General features: G+C 43.0%; 2 protein-coding genes and 1 long non-coding RNA gene across 4 annotated transcripts in view; 2 read left to right on the top strand and 1 right to left on the bottom strand.

The window, feature by feature from the left end:
- The window catches only part of STT3B (STT3 oligosaccharyltransferase complex catalytic subunit B), a 476,425-nt gene that overhangs the window by 77,550 nt on the left and 371,047 nt on the right, over window positions 1–27,828 (top strand). The gene's annotated exons all lie outside the window — the stretch shown is intronic.
- On the bottom strand, window positions 5,893–19,834 carry LOC135312051 (uncharacterized). Its single transcript, XR_010371689.1, has 3 exons — window positions 18,245–19,834; window positions 10,688–10,824; window positions 5,893–10,334 (listed from the first exon to the last, which is right to left on the bottom strand). It is a non-coding gene; the product is annotated as an uncharacterized LOC135312051 (long non-coding RNA).
- Window positions 20,517–27,828, top strand: part of TGFBR2 (transforming growth factor beta receptor 2) — a 67,139-nt gene continuing 59,827 nt past the window's right edge. For both annotated transcript variants that reach the window (XM_064444216.1, XM_064444214.1), the window contains exon 1: window positions 20,517–20,646. In XM_064444216.1, coding sequence (XP_064300286.1) covers window positions 20,553–20,646 — 94 coding nt within the window. In that variant the 5' untranslated portion in view covers window positions 20,517–20,552. The remainder of the gene's footprint in view (window positions 20,647–27,828) is intronic.

The following is a 27,828-nucleotide window of genomic DNA, read 5'->3' as shown; positions in this document are numbered from 1 at the left end:
TGCCAGTTAGGCTCACTTCGGCCTCCAATACAGTTAGCTCTTGGGATCCCCCTGTCACTCCAGCAATGCTGATGGGTTCTGCCCCTATATAGTTCGATGGCATTAAGGTGCACTGTGCGCCGGTGTCCACTAAAGCTTTATACTCCTGTGGGTCGGACGTGCCAGGCCATCGGATCCACACAGTCCAGTAAGCCCGGTTATCCCTTTCCTCCACCCGGCTGGAGGCAGGGCCCCTCTAGTCCTGATCATGGCAGTCACAACTCACTTCCTGCAAATGTGAATCAGGAGTCCCTCTATTACACTTAGAAATAAAATCTGCGCTTCTACTCCTCTGTCTGGGGACTTGTTCACTGGAAATTGGAGCAGCAGCTTTCCTGGAAGAGCCCCCCTGAGTGACTGTTCTTCCTTGCAGTTCATGCACTCGTGCCTGTAGGGTCGAGGTAGGCTTGCCATCCCACCTCATCATGTCCTCTCCGTGGTCACGCAGGTAGAACCATAGGGTGGCCCGTGGTGTGTATCCCCTTCTTTGAGCCAAAGGACGCTTATTCCTAACAGCTGAGACACTGCTCTGTCGAGGTGGGGAGTAGGACAAATCTTCTTTGAGTTGCTGGACCTCTTGGGATAGTTTCTCCACAGCAGAGACAAGCGAGGAAGAGATATTTGTGTCGTAATCTCGGAGTCTATCTATCACCTCTGCCACCGTTGGTGTCTCGTCATCTTTCCAGGACATCACTGCCAATGAGTTTGCATGCGAAGATGGTGCGCTCCGTACAAACTTCCGCCACATGGGTCGTGTGCACTCGGCTTCATCTGGATCTTTGGATGACCGTTGATCATCCAGGTCACCATAAATCACCTCAAACACAGCTAATTCCCTTAGATACTGGATGCCTTTCTCCATAGTTGTCCATTTGCCTGGGCGATATGTAACATCTTCTTTAAAGGGATACCTTTCCTTCACTCCAGACAGGAGTCGCCTCCAGAGGCTGAGGGCTTGTGGCTTTTTTCCTATTGCTTTGTCAACGCCCCCTTCCCCAGAAAGGGATCCCAATTGTTTGGCTTCTTTTCCCTCTAGTTCCAGGCTACTGGCCCCATTATCCCAGCATCGGAGCAGCCAGGTGACAATGTGCTCACCTGAACGACGGCTATAATCTTTTCGCATATCTCGCAACTCGCTTAAGGACAGGGATCGGGTGGTCTCTATTTCATTTATTACTTCTCCCTCCTCTCCCCGCGATGGCCCTGGTTCTTCATCATCCCGTTCTAAACGAGTTGATGTCCGCTTCCAATATTTTGTCTTGTGTATGGGGGCAACTGATACTGGTACGGGTTTATTTTCTGAGCTAGCTCTGGTACTTGTTGTGGGGGTTTGAGTGGCTGCAGTGCCTGTCGTCCGGGCTGGATTGTCTACAGTGCCAGTCACTTTGCATTTCAATCCAGAGACATTCTCTTCCCCCTGGGGGCGTTGAATGCTGTTGAGCAGGGCTCGGTATGCATGGGCCAGACCCCAGCATGTTGCAGTTATCTGTGTCTCTCTGGAGTTCCCAGCGTAACAACATACTTTCTCCAAATATTCTACTAGTTTTTTAGGATTCTGCACTTGTTCGGGGGTGAAACTCCAAAACACTGGGGGTGCCCACTGCCCTAGGTATTTGCCCATGCTATCCCACATGCCCTGCCACTCGTAACTATCAAGCCTCGGGGCAGATTTCTGGGTGATATTCTTAAGTTGCTTAGTCAAAACCAAAACAACCTGCCCAAAAACTAACAATAAGTGCACCTTAACCACCCAAGGATGTTCAAGATACAAAGACGTTGTTGTAACAAAGGCACAGACATCATAGAACAAAGTTGCAAAGGTATTATTCTGTATTTCCTCCATATAAAATCTCTCAGAGGAGGAGGTATAATTGCTAATTGCCTCAACAAGGTGGTATCCAAAGTACAGTAACGGTTTCAGCAAAAACCCCAAATACCAGATAAAGCTGAAAACGAGTGTTTGTATAACAAATCTTGTAGGCAAAACATTACTCATCACAGCAGAACACAGCAGACTCAACAAACCAACACCAATCTGTAACACCAACTGCAAAAAGGACAACATGGTGCTGTGACCAGCAGCTGTTGTTATCTCCAACCCTTGAGCCCCACGTTGGGCGCCAAAAAGACTGTCGTGGTTTAGCGGCAGCTCAGCCCCACACAGCCGCTCGCTCACTCCCCACCGGTAGGTGGGGGAGAGAATCAGAAGGGTAACGCTGGTGGGTTGGGATAAGAACAGTTTAATAATTAAAATTAAAAGAAAACAACAGTAGAAATGCAATGTAAAGGGGAACAACGAGAATTAAAAGAAAACAACAGTAGAAATGCAATATAAAGGAGAACAACGAGAGGCGCAAAGCCCCGGGGGAGGGGGGAAGGGAGGGGAGAGGGGGAACGAACCGCCGGAACACACTGCCCGCGCCGCAGCCGCGCGCCGCCCGCCGACCCGACGCCGCGCCGCCTCCGTGCTCCCTGCAACTGCCCCCACCTCAATATATTGGTCATGGTGTCACATGGTATGGAATGAACCTGCCATTGGCCAGTCGGGGTCAGCCGCCCCCACCATGGCCCTGCCCCTCCCAGCCCCCCCCCGCCACGCGGCAGAGCGCGGGAAGCTGGAAAGGTAGCCGACCCCCACAGTGAGGAGAATTAACCCCTTCTCAGCCAAAACCAGCACAATAGACCAGACTCAGATTTTGGGGATGTGCTTGAGCCTAAGTTGTGAAGTACCAGTTGGGAAACAGAGCTACTTTCAATTAAATAGAATCACAAAATGGAGGGGTTGGAAGGGACCTCTGGAGATCGTCTTGTCCAACTCCCCTGCTTGAGCTGATACACCTAGAGCAGGGGACCCAGGACCATAAGTGCACAGAAATATTTTTAATATTTCCAGAGAATGAGACTCCACAACCTCCCTGGGCAGCCTGTTCCACTGCTCTGTCACCCTCAAAGTAAAGAAGTTTTTCCTCAGATTCAGGTGGAACTTCCTGTGTTCCAACCTGTGCCCATTGCCCCTTGTCCTGTCATTGGGCACCACTGAAAAGAGTCCGGCCCCATCCTCTTGACACCTGCCCTTCAGATATTTATTAGCATTGACAAGATCCCCTCTCAGTCTTCTCTCCTTCAGGCTAAGCAAACACAGGTGTCTCAGCCTTTCCTCATATGAGAGATGCTCCAGTCCCCTGATCATCTTCATAGCTCTCTGCTGGACTCTCTCCAGTAGTTCCCTGTCTTTCTTGAACTGGGAATCCCAGGACTGGATGCAGCACTCCAGGTGTGGCCTCACTAGGGTGCTGTAGAAGGGGAGGATAACCTCCCTCGTCCTGCCAGCCACACTCCTATTAATGCACCCCAGGACACCTTGGCCGCCTTGGCCACGAGGGCACATTGCTGGCTCAGGGTCAGTTTGCTGCCCCCAGCACTCCCAGGTCCTTCTCAGCAGAACTGCTTTCCAGAGGGTCAACCCCCAGCCTGTACTGGTGCATGGGGTTGTTCCTCCCCAGGTGCAGGACCTTACACTTGCTTTCGTTGAATTTCATGAGGTTGCCCTCGGCCCAGCTCTCCAGCCTGTCCAGGTCTCACTGAAGGGCAACACAGCCTTCTGGTGTATCAGCAGCAAACTGAGCAATAGACCTGACTGAAATTCATACGACAGCAAGCCAGCTGGAAATTTGTAGCTGACACAGATTTCTGTGGAGAGGAGGAGTAAAAGTTCCTTCACACCAATCAGGGGTTGTTGCCTTTGTTGTTCATATAGCAAGAGAGTAGTTGTATTTCTATAAAGCTCTCCCCCAGTTTCCCTTTCCATCACCATTCTGGCTGCATTATTTTTCTGGCTAAGGGACATAAATTGGCAAAACAAAGCCTTGCTATGCTTTGGGACAACCTCACTGCCTAAACTCAACATCTGATGTACGTAGTTAGTTCACAAAGTAGACCAAGTAAAGTCTTGTAGAAAATATGTATTTATGTATGACTGTCAATGTTTTGGAGTAGGGCCTGTTTTTCATGCTGTGCATTTAGTGATCTATATCATTAGATGAAAATTACCAACTGCATTTCCATGTTATCACAGTGGACACTCACCATAGCAATCTTAATTTTAATTTTAATTTAAAGGTTGGGCCAGATGACCTTTTGAGGTCCCTTCCAACCTGGGCTATTCTATGACCCTATGATTAAATGAATGATTTGCTCTATTTCATGTATGTCACAGCTGCAAGAAAAAAAGAAATAATCATTTCAAACTGCCAGTGTTGTAGAAAAACTGGGTAAGCAGGCAGGCACATGCAGCACAGTCATTACTTGTGTGAGCCATTCATGGGAAGAGCCGTTTTCCCATTCATAGGGATTATTGCTGCAGAAAATGGGCAGCCCAGAGAGTTTAGACAAGGCATTTGGTATGAGGTTATTTAATTAAAATTACACAAATTACTACATCCCTGCCAGACTGAAGTTGTTTGTCCCAAGACAGACCCCATGAGGCTGAAGCCATGGCTCTTCCTTTCTGCCATACCTGGAGGAATTTCTACAAGAAATTCAAATTTATACAAGTACAAAGAGCCTGGTACAAATGGCAGGTAAGCTCAGAGGGGAGGAAAGATTAGTTCAAACCAAGAAAGCTGAAGAACCTCACTTTCCTAGTAGCCATGGATTAGAGAAGTGCTCTGCCCTGATCTCACAGCCAGTGAGAAGAAGCAGCTGGAGCTTGACAGACAGAGCTGCTGCCCACACTTTTCCCACTATTCTCGCACTCTTTCAGAGATGCCTGGAAAAGATTAGTTGGTTTAGTCTGACCCACATTTTTTTATTCTAACTTACTCCAGTAACTTGTATTTAGTTGCAACTTCTATTTTCTCAATCTAAAAACATCAAGAAATACAGACTCAATTACTGCCTGCAACAGTTTATCCAATGATCTGTCATCCTCACAATTTTTAAAAGAAAGTATTTAAATTCAAAGGCATCTTTTTAAGCTTCTAGTCATTGGTTATGTGTGATTTTTTTTCCCTGGTATTTTCTCGAGATGAGGGTAACCAATGGAGACTTCTCAGGCTTTTTCTAGGTGGCCCTCTCCTACTTGTGAAGGTGACTTCCCACTCTAAATTAATCTATAACAACATAAACCAGGAATAAAACTATCGAACAGTGTCCATGGAGATACAGCATTTGTTTAACTCAAATAATTCATTTTAGTTTTGTATTTTGCTTAGCACAGAACACTCTCCCCCATCACCATCTTTCTGTAGAGACCTTGGAGATTGTTAGAATACAGCTAATGTATGACCATGGACATATCATTCTGTCCCTCACCATTCATCTAGCCTTGTAAGACTACAACCCTTCGGGATGATACCTGTACTTTCATGGTACTTACATTTATTTTTGTACAATAGCTAGCACCGATGTCCTGATCTCACTTGTATGTCTTTGTAACAGTTAATGCTAATAATTGATGAGAAAGCTCTGATGAGAACAAGGAAATACCAGTTCTTCAGTCTCTGCAGGTAGGAATATACAGCACTTCCAACGCTTTGTAAGCTCTTAAAATCCAACCACTGGCCATACTTTTTCATTTACATACAATGACTTCTATTGGATGTGGAAAATATCAACAAGAAAAATAACTTAAGAAAACAAGCTAATGTGGCAAGTCGTTTACGGTTACTTATGCCATTCTTTCTATCTTCAGCTGTTCTGATTAATCTTTTGAACCCTGCCACAAAAGCTGCTGTGTTCTTTATAGCAGGATGGTAATAACAGTCACCTTAGTTATTGCCAGTGCTTCTGAAACCTAAAAAGTTAATGTGAATGAAAAAATAAATTGCATGTTTTCTTTAATGAGAAAGTTGCTTTATTTTGTAAATTATATTCTTTTTCCATTCAAATCTGGAGAATATTCTTCAGGGCAGCCTGAAATTGAACTTTAGTGTTTTTCTAAGTATTCCTCCATTCTGTCATTTCAAGGGCAAAATGGGTTGTGCAGAGGGAAGAAGAGTGGCAGTAAAACCAGGAAGATAAAAGCTTGACAAAATTCTAAATATTTTAAAAATGTTTTAATGGAAGATGCTTAGGAATGAAATACCGTTCCCTTTCAAAGCATACAAAACATGTATTTATTTAAATTTCTTTAAAAGTCTTCACCAAATCTGTCCTTTCTGATGTCACAGATAAGGGGAACTCCTGGGGAATATGGGACTAAGCTGGTTGATTCAACAGATCATCTTAGTGAAATCGTAAAGAATGTTTATTCTGCAACTTCTTCAGCTCAGGGAAACCTGCTATATTTGCTGCTTCCCTGTTTTCTTTCCTATGTGGAACAGCAACACAGAGGAATAATTTCTCAGGGGTGTCACAAAAAACAAACAAATGCATGGATCCAACGGCTGTAGCTTGCACTGAAGGAAAACAACATTCCTGATCAGCTGAGCAATATGAATTGCTTATGCTCCCAGTGTAAGAGTTCTTGCTACCTGGCAAGACTTCAGTAGTTTAGGATTGCTGATACTAGAAATTACAAAATTGCCCAGAGTAAATAACAGTAAAATGGTTACAGTTCCTGGAAAAAGGTTTAGTATTTTGCTTTAGTATTAAAAGCAGCACCTTGCTAGTTGAGCTAAGGGAGCACTAATGCCTTTACCCTTTCCAGAAGGATGAATTCCAGACTGAATCCTGATTGTCCAATGTAGATTGGCATTAGCAAAGACAAATAAATCCACAGATATCTCAAGACACTGATTTGATCTCTTTGATCCTGATTACGATTCAAGAACCTCTGAGCAAGGCATGGTTTGTTCAAGGAAGAAGGTTGGACACCTTTGAATTTGACTGCCCATGTTTTATTCTTTGCCACAGCTCAGAGGAAGACCCCAGCACCTGTGGAACTCTACTAAGCAAGCTGCAAAGGTGCCTGAGCTTGAACACTAACCTTATTACAAATATCAGTCAGTTTTAAAAAATGCATTTGTGCAGTGCTCCATCTGAACAAGTCATATGTGTACAGCACTCTTCTCCAAAGTAAGGCCAGATGGCACTGTTGCAAAAACTCCTGCTAATTCTGCTAATCTGTGTTTGTAAACTGGTAGTCCTTGAAAAACTGCTTGTTGTCACTGATGAGCCATTTCTTTCTAGTTCTCACCAGTAAAATTTGCTTTCCTGGCTTTAACCTCTCTGTGAAACCATTGTAGGTAAGTCTGCTGCCACAGCAATCAAACAAAATATTGTACAGTGCCAAAACATTATGCTACAAATGAATTCTCAGCACATAACTCTCCAAGAACATCTTTCCACCCAGTTAAAAAGGGGTGGGACTTTTTCCCTCATTTCCCTTGGCAGTCTCTCCAACAACTCTCTACCTAATTAAAACAATTCTATTGCAGATTATTTTGCCTGAACTTACTTTACTGAAAGAAACTAAGAGTTTTAAAGCACATTTGGAGGGTACAGTACAGGAAAGAAAAGACGTACTAAGTAAAAGGCTGGACAAGTTGTGGCTTGTGAAAGAAAAAATAAGCTAAATATCAGCTTGTTCCCAAATATCCAGCAGCTCACAGAACTTTAAAATCTGCCTTTTTTTTTCTTTCAATTTTAAGGTAAAGAAAGATTTTTCCATGAATTGTACGCATACCCATACTGAAGCATTGCCATCAGCCTGAACAGTCTTTTTGCAGTAGAAGATGTAGAGACACTAACACTCCTAGAAAAGGCAACGTACAACTGAAGAACAAGCTTCACTGACTGGAAAGGGCTCACCTTTCCCTCTGCCTTGTGGTGCTGGAGGTGGTTCTGCAGAGGTTGCCTACAGGGCTGTCCTGATGGCTCTGGAAGGGTTGCACAGGGGTGTGCTGCTGTTTCTTGAGGGAAAAATCCACCATCATGGTTTCTTACAGAATTTGATTCTTCCCTTATTTAAGGACTTGTGCATGTATTGTAATGAAGCTGTTTTCTAGATAAAAGCCTGAAGCATTTCACAGTGCTAAGGAACTTCTGCTTATAGAAAAGCCAGTAAGTGGAAAGAGTTAAAAACATGACCTTGGTAACAACGTCCTTCACTTTATCCAGGTACTTCTTTGCTCACTTCCCAATTGCTGGAGAGCATCCCACATAGTTATGTGAGCCTCACAGTGCTGTTGTGCTGTGTGGATTACTCCTTCAAAAATGCTCCCTGCCCCTTTCATAAATGTGAAGTATTCCAAGTGTCTTACTGTCCAGTGACGTGGTCATTTACTATCTTATTCCTCACAGAACAATTTTTTTTATGTGTTTAAATCTTAAATCTCTTGTCTATACTCACATGGTAGGAGTAACAGAAACAGAGCTTAGAGATGACCATAGGAAACTGCATTAATTTCTTCCCCTTTCCTTCCTTACACAGCCTAACCTACATGCACAGTAGCATGACATGACAGGTGCTGCTGCATCTGCAGATTTTCCCAGGGCTCTGTTCTGATCTCTAAAGTCTGATGGAGTCTTTTTCTCTTGCTGCTTTTTTAAACACTTAACCAGCTGTCATTATCAGGCCTCTGAAATGAAATTCAGATACATGAAGATTTCCTTCATCTGACACAGTGAAGTTTCACACAGACTCTGAACAGAAACCACTGGCTGACAACAGCTCAGGAGCACTGTACAGCTTTGTGGAGGAGTGCTAGGTTAGAAATCAGAGGCCACTGAGGCTGCTTAACAGTGACCACAGCCACCCCCTGCTACTGATAGCATTTCTTTCTACACGGCTGGAGAAGCGACTGTTTATACAAATAATCTTTATCACACTTTTACCAGGAAATTGTTTAACGTGTATCTGAAGCTGAGCATGTTCAAGTTGAGCTCATTTCATTTCAAGCCAACTGTGTTTCTGTGCTGCTCAGTGAGCACAAACCATTCAATTTTAATTTTGTTACAAACAAACAAAGATAACTAATAACATACGCTTTAGAAAGACTCTTTTTCCTGGAGCAAGATGTTTTCCAAAACCCTTTCCAACATAGAGCTAAGAGCAAAAACTTTTCTTAAAAACTCCCTGTGAGAGCCTGGGGACTCAGCCCTGTGCTCTGTGTACATTGTTGTCCTCTCCTTTGGACAACCACTGTTCTGAGCCATTCAGCACACCATTAGCTCTTACCCGCTTGGGTTGGACCTAGGCTTTACACAACAGCAGAAACATAAAAATCATTGCCTTGTAATGGCTTGGCGGTCCACTCTCATCTGTTATCTTATCTCAGTGCTAAATCTGTTAGAGGAAACAACCCACCATTCCAGAAACAACTATTAGTGTGTATGAGGTCAAACCAAACAAGGACTTTTTTTTGGACATGTTTGTTGGGTTAGTACTAATTAGAAAAGACCTTGTGTCTAAAGAAATAAAATGTGATCACCAAATGGAAATATCTACAGACCTAAGGTGTCTGACTGGAAACAAAATGTTAGGCATGTAGGAATAATTCCTGAAAACTCCAGCTGGCATTAATCTTACCTAATTGACCTAAATCCCTTTTTAAAATCAGTGTCAAGAAAGCAAGACTCTACTGATTTCAATGGGACAAAGGTCTGACCTTAAATTTTCTACATATAGAGTTTTCAAAAATAGCTGGAAATAGAGCTAAACCAGAACTACAGCCCTAGACCTCAAAGCTTTGAGGAAGCTTTGGTTGGAAGACAAGCTTTGCAGCTGGGCTTTGATCTGAACAGAGTAAGCCCAAACCTAGCATGAGATCTCCTGTGAATGCTGAAGAAAATAGTGTTTGGATCCAGATTCAGACTTCACTACTTGGGCCCCATCTCCAAAAATGGTGTAGATGAAGGGCAGAAGTGGCTGTCTGCTGTAAAAGGAGGCAGAAAGCCCCCCACCAGTTGTGTACTCTGAGCAGCCTAGCTGCCTGTGTACAATAGTATCGACACGGCAGGGTTAAGCCCACAAGGAAGTCTCTGCGGTAAACTGGCTTGCAAAAGCTGAAAGTGGTGTGCATCCTTTGTAGCACAATAGCAGAAGGTTATTCTGTAGCTGCTGCAAAACAACCTCTAATTCCTGTCTAGGGCTGCAAATGCAGCCTTTGCAAAATACGTGTTAGGCTTTGAAACTAAAGTTCACACTGGTTCCTGCTTATCGTATATTGGCTTACGCACTCTATCAGCACCTGCCAGTTCGCAGTTGTCACCACTTCTTTCACACCTGGAAGCTCGTGTTGCTGGTCTATGATTGGCACTGAGTTAAAAGTAGTAGGTGGTGATGTTAGCAAGCCCCAGATGAATCACATTTGATACTGCAGATGTCTTCTTAAGAGTCATCAGCATGAACACTGCAAAGAGAATGATGTTTGCACCTGAAAGGCCACGTAGAAGAAAACATACTAGAGTTATGAAGTACATATATCATTTATGGTGCTTTTCACCTGGGAAGCAAAGTATGCCTTATATACCCTAATATATGTCTCATCCACATTGTGGGGCAGTAATTATTACTTCCACATCACACATGAGAAAACATGTCCACGCAGTTATCCCCCATCTTGTCCCTTCATGTTCCACACACAAAAGTCAACAACAGAACTAAGAATAGGTGTATAACCTTGTCTAAACATCTGCTCACTGCTGCTAGAAAAGGGGCTATGATTTTAGGTCATAACGATCACTCATGAGAAAAGAAACTTACCTGTGTTTCCCAGGGGTCTTTTTCTCCACCAAGCATACCAGCTGAGGATCGTCAAGCACTTCACAGAGAGTGGTGTGTCTCTTAGTCTATGAGAATCATTGGGTTTCCTCTGATTCTTAGAAAGCTCATATGGCTCCCTGGAGAGAGGTGCAGGCTGTCAGCATGCATGGTGAAACTGTGATAATTTGTAGCTTGAGTGGTCTATTCCAATGCAAAAAAAAAAAAAAAAGTATTTTGCAAAAAATAGTAGGGGAAAAAAGACTGAGGTCCTCCTAGTGGCTATCTCCGGCCATTGTCTCCAGTTGAAGATTATGAGTTACACCTATGGCTGCTTGACTGCAGTTCAGTGAGGTGAAGGTCTACTTGTCTGTGTAGAACAGGCAAAATGGTACCTTGCTCCCTTCATCACTTCCATTAGCTGCCTGCCTTCTGGTTGCCAGTGAAGCCCCTTCAAAGGCATGGCTTCCTCTGCCATGAGGTGGGTGGACAGTAAGCAGAAAACAGGAAAGCAACAGAGCTTGGCTCCATGCTCCAGCTGTATCACGCAATATGACTGCAGCTGGCCCCATTTGTCATGGCACATGGAAGGAACTGTGACTTTCAGGAGATGTTCTGCATGACTGAAGAGTTTTGGAGACTGTGTACTATTAAATGATTGGCTTGGTATGGGGAAGGACAGGAACGATACTTAAGCTGTTTGTGTAAATTTGTTCTTTGCCAGGTTCTTCTTGTTCTCACTGACACCCAAGAGGATGAGCAACATCAAAACTAATCAATTAGCAAAATCTAGATATCCAAGTTCTTAAAGAGTACAAAACAGCACTTACTCAATGTATTTGGTGTAGAAAGGCAGTAATGAAAAGCCTATTGTCAATGATATGACTGGTGCACCAGCAAACTTCACTCCCAGTATTAAAGGCAATTCAGTTCATATCTACCTTTTAAATTCTTTTGCCTGCTGCAGCTAAGCAAGGAAAGAAATTCAACAATGACCTAGTAGGTGTTTTAGCTTGCTTTTTTTTTTTCCTGGAATCTTTATTGGTTTTAAGAAACTTTACATGAAATACCACATAAAATCTTCCACAAGAGCCGTGGAGGGTGATCCATACAGGACGGGCAGGGACACCTACCCCAGCATTCATTCAAGGGGCACAGCAACCCAAAGCAAGTATGTCAAACCGTGCTAGCCGGGGCTGTTGTCCAGCAAGACGGGCAGTGAGCTGAGTGGGCTGAACAGGCAGTGATAGCTGGCAGGAACTCAGAGAGGCTAGAAATAGCAGCAGGGAGACTGGAAGAGAGGACTTGGGAACTGGAAGGAGCAGGTGAGAGAATGCACTGATGGCAGGGGAGAGAGCAGGACAGAAAGGAGATGCTGTGAGACTGAAACATACAGCTACAGCTCTGGGTTATGACAAAAGTCTGCTGGTGTTTTAGCTTCCAGTTTAGTAACATGGAAGATAAATCTTCACTGCAGTCAGCATAGGCTCTTTGAATGTGGATCTGAGTGTATAAGTTAGCCTAATCTATTTTGTCCCCTCTGGGTCTCCCAAGGAGAGTGTGTCTTGGTGCAGCATTCATCTGAGCTAATGATCCAGTCCCTGGGAAGGGTGGAAGATCTCACAGCCAGGGCAAACTGTGGGGCAGCACCAGATGTTCAGCACTCACATGAGTCAATTTCTGCCGTTGCTGCAAATTAAGCTCATTTTTGAAGTGAAAATAGGATCTATACTCCCCAATATGCCACTAAGCTTCATGAGCAGACCAGAGAGGAATGGAAACAGGTTCTGTACAGGAGGCCAAGTTTATTCTGCAATGCCAACCCCAGTTCAGCCACACTCTGCCAGCACCACACACATGCACAATTGCACTGGTAGAAAAATTAGACCTTGGTGCCATGGCTTTTTGGAGGGCTTTACATATCAGCTTATGAGCACATCCAAGAATAGCTAGAAGGAACTGTTGAAGGCAGTAATGGAATGGAGACCAGCCTGGGCTGGGACTCTTCTTTGTGGTTAACAGGTCAAATAAAAGAGCTGTAACATATATTATGCCACTCCCATTTCACAATGCCCTTCAGTCCAGGATTTGACCAAAGGACACTATATTAGACCCAGAAGTTTTACTACTGACAAATTAACTGAGTGGTGTTGTTGCTAGCTGTGAAACTAATAGTCAGGAATATCTTCTGAATGAAATGTTAACGTGCACACACAAACATACAAGCAGACATACTTTTGAACAAGCAGTTTGTTAAGTCTAACAGTACCATACTTTGAAACAGCAATAATTACAAAGATGTTTAAAGAAGGGTTTGTTTTAAAATAGCAGTCTCTAATTGACACCCAGAGGAAAAGTCAGTGGGGATAGATTAAAACACTCAGAACAAATAAACTGAAACAAAAGAAGGAAAGATATATTAGAGAATAAGAGAAATAAGGGAAAGGAACCCAAGGAAAGGAGGCAAAAGGCAACAAAATGAAGAAAAGACAGACATGCCAATTCAGAACAGCATGCCCTTTAAAGGAAAAACATTGAAATCATGGAAGAGTAGCATCATGCAGGCAGCTGTAAATTACTTTTCATTTGTGATGGAGATTACTAAAGTTGATTTTTCAGTCTTTTCATATTTTTGAATCACAGTAAGGAATCATCAAGGAAAGGTAGAGATGAAAACCAGGCTAATATTTATGGCAAGCAAATACATGCATCAAATAGTAAGTGCTATAAAAGCTCTTCAGAAAATTCAGGATGACTTCAACATGATCTCTTCACTCACTAATGAGCATCACTATGCTTTTCTGTACAACATCCCACCCTGTTGCCTGGCTGTCTTTTTTACTTCACCGTAAAGCTTACAAACTCCTTAATTTCTATTCAGTTTTCATATTAGATAGGCAGCGGTCCGTCAGGACAGGGTGGCTCCAGCCACTGCATGAGTCAGAGAGAAAACAGTGGTAGCACTGGACAAGATGTGTCCTTATCAATACTTCAAAGCATGTAAAGAGACAACAAATACTCACACTTTCATCCCTCATCAGTCTCAATTGCATCTTGATTTGCAGGAAGCAGGAGAATTATCAAATCACTTTCTCCAGCCACAGGTCACCAGAGACATAAAAATGTTCTTACAGACAGAGCAAAGCTGAGTGAGAAAAGTTTTGTATAGAAGGGAAGACTGACTTTAAATTAGCAATGCTCGTTTGTTCCCTCACTGCAGTCAGTATCTGGAGATAGAACCTGGGGAATTGACACTCCAGAACTGCCAAACCAACAGAAAACGCATAGAGTTTTTTCTCCCTAGACAGTGGAGTCAATCATGCATCTTTTATTAACTGCAAAGCATCTAATTCTCAGTTACATTAAGGACTATTTATAACACTTTAATATTGTAAAAGGATAATAAAATAGGTGTAAATTGCACTAAAGCTTTCTCTAATAGCCCTTATATTGATACATTGATGCAGAGAGCCTTGAATACCACTGAGGCTGTGGATTAACAGGCTCTCCCTAATCCTTGCAGAAGTCTTCAAATGCCCCCAAGGCTTGTCCCAATCTACCAGACTGAGTTGGTATCCTTCACACCTATTTAGAGTTTCAGGTGAGCTCTGTGTAGTTTTCACTGCCCTGTATTAAACAGCTCCAGCAGAATTGAAACTATTGAGGGTAGCCCAGCTAGTCTGGCCTGAGCTCTGAAGAGAAATGCCTGCCCAACAGTCGGGGCTAGTAGGATTGGATGGAAAGTGTCTTCCAGCTGGAGAGATATCGTACCAGCTGGAAGATGTGGGGGACTGTGGTATGTGCACAGCCTGAAAATGGGGCTCACAGGCTAGTTTGGTGACAGTCTCAGACACAGAAAAGGAGAATAGCAAAGTTGAATTATGTAGCTGAGTTATTTGCAAGCTATGGTTAGCCCATTTGTTCCAGGGTCAGCTCTGTTGGAACAACATCCAACTCCCAGGCATTCTGGATCCTTCTGTACTGCTTGCTTCTGACCTCTAAAGCACAGTAGCCACCTTCTGTGACCACAGATCATAAAGTTGCCTTGCAGATAAAAATTATGGAACCATGCATTTCCTTCCTGAGAGGAACAGCTGTGCTATTGCAAATAAATTTGTTTAAAGATCCTGGTCAAATGAGTCAGTTTAACATCATCAGTGTTCTGCATTCCTGAACAACACAGACATGATCTTCTGCTTGGTGGGGCGGGAGGATACTTTCCTCAGTTCTGGGGCTTTGCGGTTGAAGTATTGGGATTGTTTCAGATTAGATTTAGGGATATACTCTATCATAGACTCACAACTGCCTTCTGTTCCAGTGGGAAAAATGAAACAGAAGGGCCTCTGTGTTATGCTACTTAGGTTCTTTGATAGCTTCAGATACTTTCTGAGGCTTGGCATCCAATGTTCAAATTCTTTCTAATGAAGAGCCTAAAATAACATGCTTTGATGATAATAAATACTACAAATTATGTGGTAAAGGAGACAGCTTCCACAAGTAACTATATTTTTGACCAACTTAAATTATCTCTGAAGTATATCTGTAATAATTTGGTTCCATGTCTTTTCAAAATGCCACTTCATCTAGACTTAGTTTTACTAGTTCTTTGTACATGTAAAAGAGTTAAGACAAAAGATAGAACATGCTTATGGAAATGTGCAAGGTTTTTCCCCAGCTCAGACATCCATTGTGAGAAGTACAAGAAACTGAAGAAAAACGTATAAAATTCTCCAAAAGTCCTTTGCTTTTGGAAAAATAGAATGGAATTCTTCATGTAAAAGGTTGTGTAGTGAGGTTAACAGTGCTTCCTGCTTCTGGCAGGGCCAGAAGCACTGCAAGAACAGCCTCTCTTCTGACACTAAAATACTTCTGCTTTCACTATCGGGGGTATTTATACATACACAGTAAACACAGAACAAGCCAATTCAGTGAAGCTTAAAAATGGTTGATTTGCATTATACCTAAATCAGAGATTATGTGAACAGCAGTGCCCTGAGAGTCTAGAGCTAATTTGAATAATATTTCAAAACTTTATTTTGCCAAGTGTCATTCAGGAGATTTGTACAGAAAATATTACTAAGATAAATCTTGAAGATAACATTATTCTTGTTGCCTCTGATGTATGCAGGAGTTGATAACAAGCTGATTGCCTCCTTCTGACGGATGATTACACACAACAGATGTTTTAATTTGATTATATCTGGGAGATAAGCATAATGCTTTGTTAAGTCCAAACACTTTTTATGCGTCTTTCAAAACATTTTGCAATGAATGTAACCTTTTGTAAATGTCCTTGCTGGAGGCTGCATGTGTTCTCATAATGGTGCAAATTATTAGTAACAAGTTGAAACCAGTGATTATGCAAAAGAATAAAACTGCATTTATTAGTAGCTGTAATTCTGTGCCCTATGATAACCTAAATTAAGAGAGAGATACGATGCATGCTGTGATACAAGGCACATCAGTTTAACACTACTCCAAAGAGGACTATGTGTTCTTCAGTGAATGATGCACAAGACAGGCAGAGCTTTCATCAAGAATGCTGAAAGGCCAGTACTTCATGCCAAGCACCCTCAGTTTGAAAATTACCAGGCCAATGTCACCTTTGTGAACAAAGAGCTGCAGGGAACAGAAGTTTTGGGTTGCAAATAATACAGGGTTACAAAATTTGACTTTGATTTGAACTGAAATGCCAAAATTTCCGTGAGAATAAACCTCTTCCTTCACTGCAGTGAAATCAAAGTGTTGCATGTTTTGTTTTTATAGATAATATGGAGAGAACAAAAAAATTTCAAAACTAATTGGCTGCTTCAAAACAAAAACTGAACTGTATCATACCAAAAACATCAAAACGGGACGTGTCAACTTTTCAAAGCAGATTTCCTACTTTTCTTTTGAAAGTGGTTATGACAAAACTTATTCAGTCATCAATGGTTTTATTTTGGTCAAACTGCTTATTCGAGTTATGCCATTAATAGTTTTGTCAGGGCAATATCAGCATACTATGTGTCCGATTGCCTTGTTTCATTCCAAACAAAAATCACAGGCATTAATTCCAATGATTGCCAGTCAGTAAAGCATCTTATAGCTTAGATTATGTGATGTATACAATTCAAATAATATTTTCTTTAGGATTCATGTCATCTAACATCAGATACCTAAAATGCAGATGCCCGGGCTAACTGTGCTCTCTGTTGTCAGCTTATGTGTCTAGAGGTTTTTAAAATATCTAGACCCCTCTCCATCCTTTGATGACTGAGGGAATGTAGGTGACCTAATACCTTGCTGCCACCGTAATGGCAGTTCTGTTCATCCAGCCTTTGTCCTCCATCCTTTGGTCCTCGAACCTGATCTGGCACTCGCCCACTACAGTCAAAAAAATGAGACTGCTCCTTTAGATGGCAGCAAAGGTGCTAGGTTGTTTCAGCCATCTCCTGGAACCTCCCTCTGAGGCTAACTTTTAGACAGATAAGGCAAGGTGAGATGTCTTCACCCTAAGCCACATACATCAGCTTTATATAGACATGAGCATTATGTTGTGTTAGTGCAGCTGTATAGGTCTTATTTTAATCTAAGTCAGTGGATCTGGGAAATAGCCTATTGTGGGATTCTTAAAGCATCACTGGAGCTAATAAACTAATGAAAATAATGGCTTTACTGGGCACATCAGCAGTTCTTGGCAGTGGGTTGAATGATATTGAGTTAAAAGCGTATGTTGCATACAGGGAAACGACAGTTTTTAGTAACAATGCAAGTTTTGTGGAAGCTTGAAAGGGTTCTTCATATGAGAATAATGATGTAGATCGCATGGGATTTTGACAGAAATATGATACTGCAAGCTAAGAAATGGTTGGAATACTAAAGAGAGATCATTTGTACTCAGTAATTTTTATGGTCTGTTTTAAAAAGCTGTACTTAAAAACTGCAGCAAAAAGCACTTAGCTTGTCTTCACTAGGAGACCCTGAGTACATGAGGTACTATCTGGTTTGTGTTCCGGGTATCTTTTTTTTAAGGCTCAGAAAGAAAACACAATATTCTGTGCTTTAATATTTTTTTTATTTTAAATTTAATATTTGGCCTTTCTGAGTAGTGAACTGAAATTAGTTGACCCTTCCTTACCCTGTCAGGCTGGAGTTAATTATTTACAGCTTTAATCTGCGGCTCTTTGAAGCGGGCTTTTTCTTACCTCAGTCAGGCTGAGGTTAAATATTCACAGTTTCAGTCTAGAAGTAAGTAATAAACTGCCATCTGCAAATAGGGAACTGGGAACTATGAACAAGGAAATGGAAAGAAATGACCAGCTTAGTCTTGTTTTATATATTTTGCTTGTCCAGGAAATCCTGATTAAGCTGCATTTGGGCCCTAACAGGGAGGCTTATAGTACTCAAAAAGGCAGGACGTAAGCTTTTGTTAATAAGCCTGTCTGGGACAAATCTGTGAACCAAATTGGAGTTTACTTCAACTTCCACATTGACTTTTGGTGACAAAGTTACTCCTCCACTGAGGATATCCAGGCTAGATATATTCCTTCCCCTCAAAAGCTTTCTAGTAGCACCTACCACTCTCATGGGCTCTCTGAACATCCAAAGGGAAGCTGTAGCACAATCCTCAGTGCATGATGAGTCTGTGGAAATAAAACCAATGCTTATCAGGAAATACCAGGCTTCTGAAAGCCACTGTAGTAGACTCCTCGCTTACTGGGTAACAGGCACCGTACCACCTCACATGGGAGAGAGGGGCTGTGATGCCAGGCCGCATACAGGGATGTGAGACTACTGGGGACATGAGTACAGCCCTCCCCAAGACCTCCATCTCCTGCAAGCCCATCTGCTACTCCCAGACCCCAAGTGATACAGGCTGGTCAGAAGGTGCCCATGTAGGAGAAGAGCCATGGTGCTCATGCGAGGGAGAGAGATGCAAGTGAGGTGGAGGCCAGCTTGCCAAGTCATGCCTGGATTGTGACAGGATTGAATAGTAACATTAAATCTGTATTTAATGGCTTTTAAGATTCTTTTCATATTGAAAGTTGGTCACCAAAAACTAAGACAGTTCAGTATACACAGCCAACTTTCTAAGCAAACAGCAACTCTTTGGCACCTGCAACTTGCCAACTACAAAGGAGAGAGACTTGTATACAGCATACAGTATACACTGATGGGGGATGAGAAATGCTTTCGTTTAAGTGGATTACTGAAAACACAACCAGCTTCTAGCACAGAGCTGGTGCACAGGAACTGATAAGAATGCTCCAGTCTGTGCTGAAAGGGAAGTCCAACATTTTTCTTACCTCTGGAAGATGGTGACTGAATGAATCTTGACTGTATTTAAAGGGGGTGAGGGAGAAGAAAATGCTTTTGGAGAGGTTTATGAGAATTTGTACCATAAACTGGAACTGCACTGTGAAAATATGCATTTAGGGAGTTTTTAAAACTAAATTTACATAAAATCACAATGAGATTTTTTATGTCTCTTATAGGCCAATTAAATGCATTATGCAAACATTTCCAAATTCATACGGAGTTGATCTGGGACATTCAGCACATGATTACATATATTCCCCCTGAGAGCTTAGCCCTTTTTCTAAAATGCCCAAATCTGTACCTCTAACTAGTGCTGTAATCAAGAAGAAAGTGAATCACAAAAATTTCAACAGGCACTCTCAAGTTATCCCCATGTGTATCAGTTTACCTTTCAACAATGCCCAGCCAATTAACTCAGAGAGGAAGGAAGAGTCTGTGAACCAAAAATGAGTCTCAAGACAACTGCTGGCTATGTAACGGCTGGATTTATATTGGCAGAAAGCTCAGGCCTTATTCGGGTTGAAAGTCTGGTTGTTCTTATAGTCTCTGTCTGGGCCATGCAAATCTGGCATCACTGGTGTGGTCCTACTCCCTGAATCCTATGGACAATTTCTCCCTTCTGGAAAAGGCAAAATCGCTGGTAAAAGCTAAACCTGCTTCAGAGTGGAATGGAGATGAACTTCATCTGTGTCGCACAGGCAGCATTTTGGACCAAGTGATGTGTGTCCAGCCCATTTGAGAGCAAAATGCAAAAACAGAGACAGGTGACAAGTTGTCACAGTCAGCTTCAACATCTGCAAGCTGAGTGCCCAGCTAGTCTGTGTGAACGTTTCCTGTTATTACCCTGACTTCAACCTCCCCTGCCCCCTGCTTCAGTTCATCCGGGAGTTACATCCATCTTTCAGATAGCACTTCTGCAGAGGAGGAAACAGGCTGCAGCGGCATCGATAAGGACAGGGATATGGATGCAAGGAGGAGCTCTGGGAAGCCCCCATGCCCTAAATGACAGCACTGAGCTGGACACTTTGCAACTCGTGGGGAGAAGGGCCCGTTCGACCTTGAGCTCCCTCGCAAAGCACGCCGCCGCTGCGGGGCCCGGCAGCGGTGCCCGGTCCTCGCCTCGGGAGGGAGGGAGGCGCAGGGCTCCGGGCTGCACGTCGGGGCTGGCCCCGGCGCGCTTGTGGTGGGAGAGCCAGACCTGAGAGGGGCTGGCCTCTGGCAGATGATTGACACCAAACTGGGTGAGGTTTCATGTTTAAAAAAAAAAAAAAAAAGAAAAAGAAAGAAAGAAAAAGGGCGAGCGCAGGGGAGGGGGTGACTGTGGGAAGGGGGAGAAGGATCTACTGTACGAGTAAGAAAGTCCTGCCCAGCTGTTTGCGAAGTTTAAGATTTCCTGTTTCCCCTGCAGCGCCGAAGTGAAGTTTTCAGTGAGTCACCCGCGGTCCCGAGCAGCGGAGCGGCGCAGCCCGCTCCCCCGCCGCCCTGCCAGCCCCGCCGCCGCCCGCGGCCTCCCCCGCCGCCCGCCCGCCCGGCCCGGCCGCCCCCCGCCCGCCGATCCGGCCCCGCGATGACTCCCCGTCTGCCGAGGAGCCTGCGGCGGCTGCTCCTGCGCCTTTCCCTCTGGCTCCTCATGGGCATCTCGGTCCCTGCTCTGCTTCGGGGTAAGTGCGCGCCGGCCCGGCGCTCCCGCTTGACAGTTGCCGGGGCAGGAGCGGGGCAAGGCGGGAGGCAGGCGTCCGCCGGGGGAGGAGGGGGGAGACGCGGTTGCTAAGAAAGTTTTGAGGCTGGAAACATTTCGGGAGGGGTGAGCGTGTTTTGTTCATTGCTCTGTTGGAAAGTAAGCGCGGAGGAAAGAAGTGGGAATCTGGGGGTTTCGCGGCGAAAACGGAGGTCCGTCCGCCGGGGAAAGAGGGGCGAGAAAAGAGAGGATTTGGCAGGAAATGCAGCCAGGGTCTGGTCCGGCCGGGGGAGCCCGGAGAGAGCAGCTCGGGAGCTGACTGCTGCCCCCGGGGGGAGCGGCTGCCCGGCCCCGCAGCTGCTGCGGCAGCTCCCGCACCTGGTGCCGGGCCGCACCGTGTGCCCGGGGGCGGCGGGCCGGGGGGCGCCAGGCCCGGGGGACACCGGCCGGCGGCGGCCCGCGCCTCCCGCCCCCTTCGGTGCGTGCCGGCGGGTGCAGGATCCAGCCCCCGGCACCGCTTATTGCGCTGCCCTCTGCGATGGGGAGCGGCTCGTCCTGCACATCCACAGGGGCAGGGGCTAGAAGGTGCCACGGGCACTACATGGCCTGAGCCGGTGAGTCCCAGAGGGGCCTGTGCGTGGCCACAGGGCTCGCTGCTGCGTGGATCGTCAGTTGCTTACCAATAAGTTATTTTACATGTGAGTTTCTGCCTACAGCAGAATGAAGCCGTGATCACGAGCAGCTGGACTGAGTGTAGCAGTCACTCCTGTAGCACTTTGTGCTCATGTTGTTTGATTCACTTTTAATGACACTTTACACCCCTTATTCTGTTTTTACCAAGACATCCTTCAAAAGGTTTTTGAGGCTGTGGCTTGCAGTGTTCTTCATAGGATAATTTGGAATGTACCAAGAATTTAAAGTGCTGCTGCAAAAACAAGGTCCCTGCCTGGAGGAGCTTTCAATCTCGGTCCTACCAGTACTCACCCATGTATGCAAGCTAACTTCTGTAACTGCAAAGTTAGGCCCTAAATCATGTTGCAGTGCAACTGGTGAACCTAAAACAAAAACGTAAGATTGCAGCACAACTACATCTGAAACAGGTTTAAAGAATTAAGTAGATTTCTGAGATGTCTTGTGATATCACGTCTAGTTTTAGCCTTCAGGTAGGATGTGCAGACGGCTGAGCTTCTACAAATTTTGCTCTGTGCCCTCTGCTTCTCCCTTGTGGTCCATTCATGGTCAATAATGGTCTCAAAATTGTTGCTAAAACATAATAACATAAACTAGATAGCTCTTCTGTAGCTAATGCCAATAGCTATATACAGTATGAATAACTTCATGCTCCATTAATAATCCTGTCAAAGTCAACAGGTTTTACATACCTGCAAAGTTACTCATGGAAGCTTAGGGCAGATGAAAAAAACAGTTTAAGACACTATGGCGTCCCAGGGCTCAAAATTATATTATTTTAAATGTGAGGTGTGCGGCTTCTTGTTGACTTTGATGTATAGTTTTATTATGTCTGCTTAATATAAATAATACTCAGCTGGTGATGGCTTTTATTTTGACCCCAGCCCCAAATCTTTTGCAGATTCCCATCACAAAAAGCTTTAAATGAAAAAGCTCCAATTGTGTTAATCGTGTTATTTATTATTACACTTTTTTTTCACTCAGCCAGTATAGACAGTCTCAAACCATAGGTAGATTTTTAAAATGGACATAGCTTAAGAATTTGTTCTTCTTTCTTGTCATAGGTCCAGTGAGGAAAAAATGTGTATAGATTGATTACAATTCAGTATTTTTCATACTGATCTTCATCTGCACCCTACACTAACTAAAACCAGGTAGACCTGTTGTCAGATAATCTATCCTGTAGCTCCAGAGTTCTAATAATCACTGTAGGATTCTGTTGTGTGTACAACAGGAAGAGTTGGTTAGAAAACAACAGTTCTGTGGGGGCAGAAAGTGTGAGGTTTGGATAATGGTTGTTATTTGGCATCAAAATAAAAATTAGAGCATCCAAATGTTTTGGGGAAAACAGAAAAAAAGAGCTACTTACTTTGTAATAATCAATAGCTCAGCTATTCAGCGAGGGTGAGGCAGGAGAGAGATGAGTCTCAGGAGAGCTCACTTCCCAGGTATGCCTTCTAACCAGCTGGCTCTTCTTGATGAAGAAGTTAATAAAGGCCCAGCTAAAATTTCATTTTAACATTCTTCACAGCAAAATGTTAGACAGGAATGGCACACACCCATAAAGATTCTGGACAAAACTACAGATTCATGAGCAGGTCCAATAGGACTTATCTACTTTGAAAAAGATGCTCTCATGTCCTGTACTACACACAAGTAAATGAAATTTTTTCTGTAGAATAAAGTGACAAGGTGTGATTTTTTTTGAATGATTGTGAATGCCATATTGAGCGGTTAGTCAATAAATGGCAATGCAAACCAGCAGTTGCCTACAGAATAAATCGATGCTGCTGTGTCCAAGTGAATATCAATCTGTAATTTAGCTTTGGGGTATCAAAACCAGAAATTTGTTCTTTGGAATAATCTGTGTAATAATTGTTCATTTCTGAACATCAGGAACATTATTTCTCCATTCAGCCAAACTCTACTTGCGTTATTGTCTCCTTATCTATTAAAAGCCGCATCATAGTCAGTTAATTTTATAGCAACAAAATCAAATTTAGACCTTCAGATATTTGCAAGAGGGAAGTAAGAGAACAAATATCTTTGTAATGTGGTGGAACATGTTCATAACACGATCGAATCTAAAATGCATTCCAGCCCCCCATTAAAACTGGCAAATTTCCAGTTATTTCAGGAGCGCGGTAGGAATAGAACAGAGATATTATTGCATTTTCTTCTGTTTATGGGGTATCTTTGAATTCTCAGACTTTTATACCTGAGACTTTGAAAAATCACTTTTATTTAATTGCTATTTTGAGCTATTTTGGCACTAACATGATTCTGTAATATTCAGGTGGTGAACTCCATGTAGGAATGGTTTCTGCTAAAAAATGATGAGCCAGGTCTTCAGCTCCTGCAGATGAATATAGTTCCATTAGCATCAGTAGAGTTACACAGAGTTATAGCATGTAAGTTTCCTGAAACCGTTTCAAAAGTAATTTCAAAAAAAGGGCAATGGAAGAATTAAGATTTTTTCATATTCATAATATTTTTTCACTTATATTTTATAAACACCTACTATTTCATGACCTATATTTAGACAAACAGCATTGCTTCAAAATTAAATACTCCTTTCTGGAGTGAATTGTTACCGTTTCATATAATGGTAGTTGATAAAAGTTGTCATTGTGACAAGAACTTAGAAGCAAAGATAGTGTCAAGCTCTTACCAGAAGGAAAATTATCTTTTTTTTTAGTTGTTTTTATTTCCCCCCCCTACCATCCCACCCCCAGACTAGGCTTTTAGAAGGGAGTTGCTCTTTTGCAGGGAGAAAAAAACGGAGTGTAGTATCACCATAGCACCAGCTGACCAGTTGTTGGAGTTTCCCATGCTTATATTTCCTCTGCAGGATATTTTTTGCATTTGTGGCATAGGAACTTTTTTTGTCAATAATATATGTCTGTGCTATATACACTTTACTAGCATTTACTTTGTATCCCTGTCACTTCTCTGACTTCAGAAGAGTTGTGCCTCAGGGTATAGCAAGAATGAGCAAAAACCAGCTGGTGGGCCCAACTTGTTACTCCCTTGGATTTTGCATAACCAGGTGCATTTGTATCAGCTACGTATGAAATATTATCACTAGTGGAATGACAGACTTTGATCTGAAAGTGGTCCGGGCAGTTTCCACACTGGCTGGCATGGCTACAGTTGAGTGTTGGTGGCACAGTGAAAGTCAGAGCTTCCAGCCACCTTTGTGGCCCCATGGTCCTGGGCTCAGCAGGAGGGACGTGAGTTGTTACAGTCCTGGTCTGCCCATGTTCCTCACGGCCCCTCTGGCACCTGGTGAGCAGAGAAATGAAGGGATATCCTAAGGTGGGTGGGAGACCAGCAGTGCGGTGTCTCCTTTGCCACATAGGAGCCCTTTGACTTTGAAATTACCAGAGCATTGCAAACTCAGTAAAATGGACTAAGATATCAACCAGTTCTGTGCAGATGTTGGAGAGCACAAGGGATTTCCAGCATGGAGTAGTGGAGAGCCAGTCCTGTTGCAGAAAAGAAATTTGGCTGAGTCCTAGTCTAAGAGATCTGGTGCTGATATTTTGGTTTACTTAGCAGGTCTTTAGCCTTAAATTTTGTTGGGGTTTGAGGGGTTTTAATTTCTTTTTTTCCCATAGGATAATGGGAACTGGTTTTTAAACTCTTATTATCACAAATAAAATAAAATGTCATGAAAAAAATACTTGTGCTTTTTATGAACCATAATTCTGGAAGATTAAAATAGACCAAAATAAATCAGAAAGATTTATTTTTTTGCCTTGGTTTTGACAGACTAGCTAGAAGTCCTTTTGAAGTTTAACTTCATTGGCAGGTGGAAGTGATAAGAGTTGTATTAAGAAACAGTGGAGAAACTTCTTACTACAGGGGATAGATTGCTTTTACAGCAAGGAGTGTGCAAACACACTGGGGCAGGGCACTGCAGTTAAGGCAAATGCCATTGATCTCTATGCCATCGTATGTAACGAGTTGATACTAAATATTTGCAGGATTGGGTTCTCAGTGACCCAGCTAAGTCTTCAGCGGTTACTTTTCATAGTATGTCTTCATTCTGGCATAAAGACAGAGCAGCAGCACTGACATTGGTTGAGTACAACCTTTTATATCCTACTGTCTAAAAGAACACAGATTTATTTAGTGTACAGATGTTCAGGGTAAGATATGTAGAGAAAGCAAACCACTTCAAACACCATCCAGTGATGAAAAACTCATCCAAATTAGGAGTTAGAACTAACGAATCTCACCAGGAGTCGCTTAATTCTGTTTCTGTTGGTGGCAGCACGCCACCGTTTGTTTGTGTCCATTAACTTCCAGGGATTTAAGCAGAATTTAAATTGGAGCATGTATTTATGGGTTTGCCCTGCATTCTGTATGGATTCCTGAGTCAGGGACTAATGCCCATTTGTTTGCATTGCTGCAAAGTTTAGCAACTGTTTCAGATTTTAAGACACAATATCATTAGCAGTGGCATTAGGAGTGAGTGGCAGGAGTTGCCAATTTGTCTGTGTGTGTTTTTTTTTCTAATATGTCATTTCTTGCTTTTTCTCTTGCTCTGAATGCCATTGTGGTTGTTACAGCTGGAACTACCTGTCCTTTTTCTCATACAGGTTTTAAAGCTTTTTTACCTCTGGGAAGATTGTCTGGGGAAGGAGTAGTTTTCCTTTGCTCAAACAACCGGTATTTAGCAAGAACTTCCTGCTGGCATTCATCCCTGAGTTAATCTGGTTAGAATTAGAGCTGGTTGAGAGTTTTTGACACTGTTTTTCATGGGAAAATGCTGATTTGTCAAAACTGAAACAATTTGTGGAAATGTACCAGTTTCCATTAAACTTTCATCAGGAAACCTTTCCCCCCCTCTTCCCTAGACCAGATTGGAATTTCTGCTATAGCAAGAGGGAGAGAGAAAGATAAATCATCGTTAATCAATAATTAGAATAATCACTGGTAGAGGATGAAAGAAAGGCAGGATCAAGTGCCTGGTCTGGCTGATAGGGTGCACATTTGGATTTCGAGCTCCCCCTATCCACTCTCCTCAGGATATTGGAGGGCGGTCACTCTCTCGTGCATGCACGCATGCATGCACAAACACCCCCACACCCACCACTTCAAATGATTTTGGTTTCACTCTGGTGGTGAATATGAAAATGTATGAAATGTTACAGCTCTTTGTGGGGCAAGAAAAAACATTTTCCTGACAGTGTTTTTAGGTTGACCTGTAGCCATGTGTTCATTTTTTCCTTGTTGGGTGAGAATGACAGTGCTCTGGATGACTGGTGTCTTCTACTCTATATTTCATATCATAATAACAAGTGGTATTCAGAAATTTCTGTCATGCAAAGGAACCACAATTTTTATTACTAACAGTCCTGATAGTCTGATTCCAGTTCTCCACTCACCCAGAGTAGTATTGAGGCAAAAATTTTACTGAAATTAGTAGATTTCAGGAACAGATAGAGGAGTCTGCTTCCTCATACTAAAAGCATCCTTCAGTTTACAACCCAGCAGATACATCACTACAGTGACACCCAGGATTAACATTGTGCCTTTGAAACAGTAATCTGGAACCAAAGGTATTAGAAAGCTGTCTTCTATTTCCTACATACCTTCTGTTTGTACCCAAGGAATTCAGCGCCCACCCACAAAAGAGCTGTTGCCATGCTCTGTAAGTAGACATCTGAGGTTTTAAGGTAAAAAAGAAAGACTTACCAAGCAGCAAAAGCTGTAAGCTCAGCCAGTGATTTGAAAGTCACACCATATTCTTTATGGCTTGTTTATAGTCACCAGTAATACAAGTTTTGAAAGATAGCCTCTGCCCTCTGAGCAGTTGATCGGTTCCTCCAAAACATTGCATCGGTATACCTGTGGGCTTCATTTAATTCAGCAGTTACACTCAGTTAAAAAAATGGTATATGCAGAAGACATCATAAAATCCATCTTTTATTCTCAAGGTCATGGTGGCTCTGTCAGGACTTAAAGACTTTCCTCTGTTAGAAAAGCAAGTGAATTTGAATAGTACATACTCAGAGAGCAGCAGGAAGGTTTCACAGTCTTACTCCTCAGAGCAACATTTTCCAAGTAAAGACCCAAATGTGGTTCTTACATGCCTCAGGCACTTCAACGGGCCTCTTTAAAAACTAGCATTGTGCAAGTGGAAGGCATGCCGGGCCAGACTGTCAGCTGGCATAAATCAGCTTTACTCTGTTGAAGGCAAGGAACCTGCCCTGATTTATACCAGCTGAGAATCTGGCCACAGAATAAATAATAGGCAACTCTGTTATGAGGCTGTAATTCCCTTGAGGGGACTTTTGTGATATCAGGCTTATAGGAGCCAGAGTGATCCAGTTCTCTTTCTTGGAGCAAAAGAGTAATTTAACTGCAGTATTTTGAAGTCCTCAGAACTTTAGGAAGGAGAGATTTCAGACAATCAAGGGAAAGAAGATGTTTCCAAACCTCTTGTAATGTATCATTAAAGATT

Source organism: Phalacrocorax carbo, chromosome 2, assembly GCF_963921805.1.
Source record: "Phalacrocorax carbo chromosome 2, bPhaCar2.1, whole genome shotgun sequence".
Lineage (NCBI taxonomy): Eukaryota > Metazoa > Chordata > Aves > Suliformes > Phalacrocoracidae > Phalacrocorax > Phalacrocorax carbo.
This window is presented reverse-complemented; position numbering and strand designations above follow the sequence as displayed.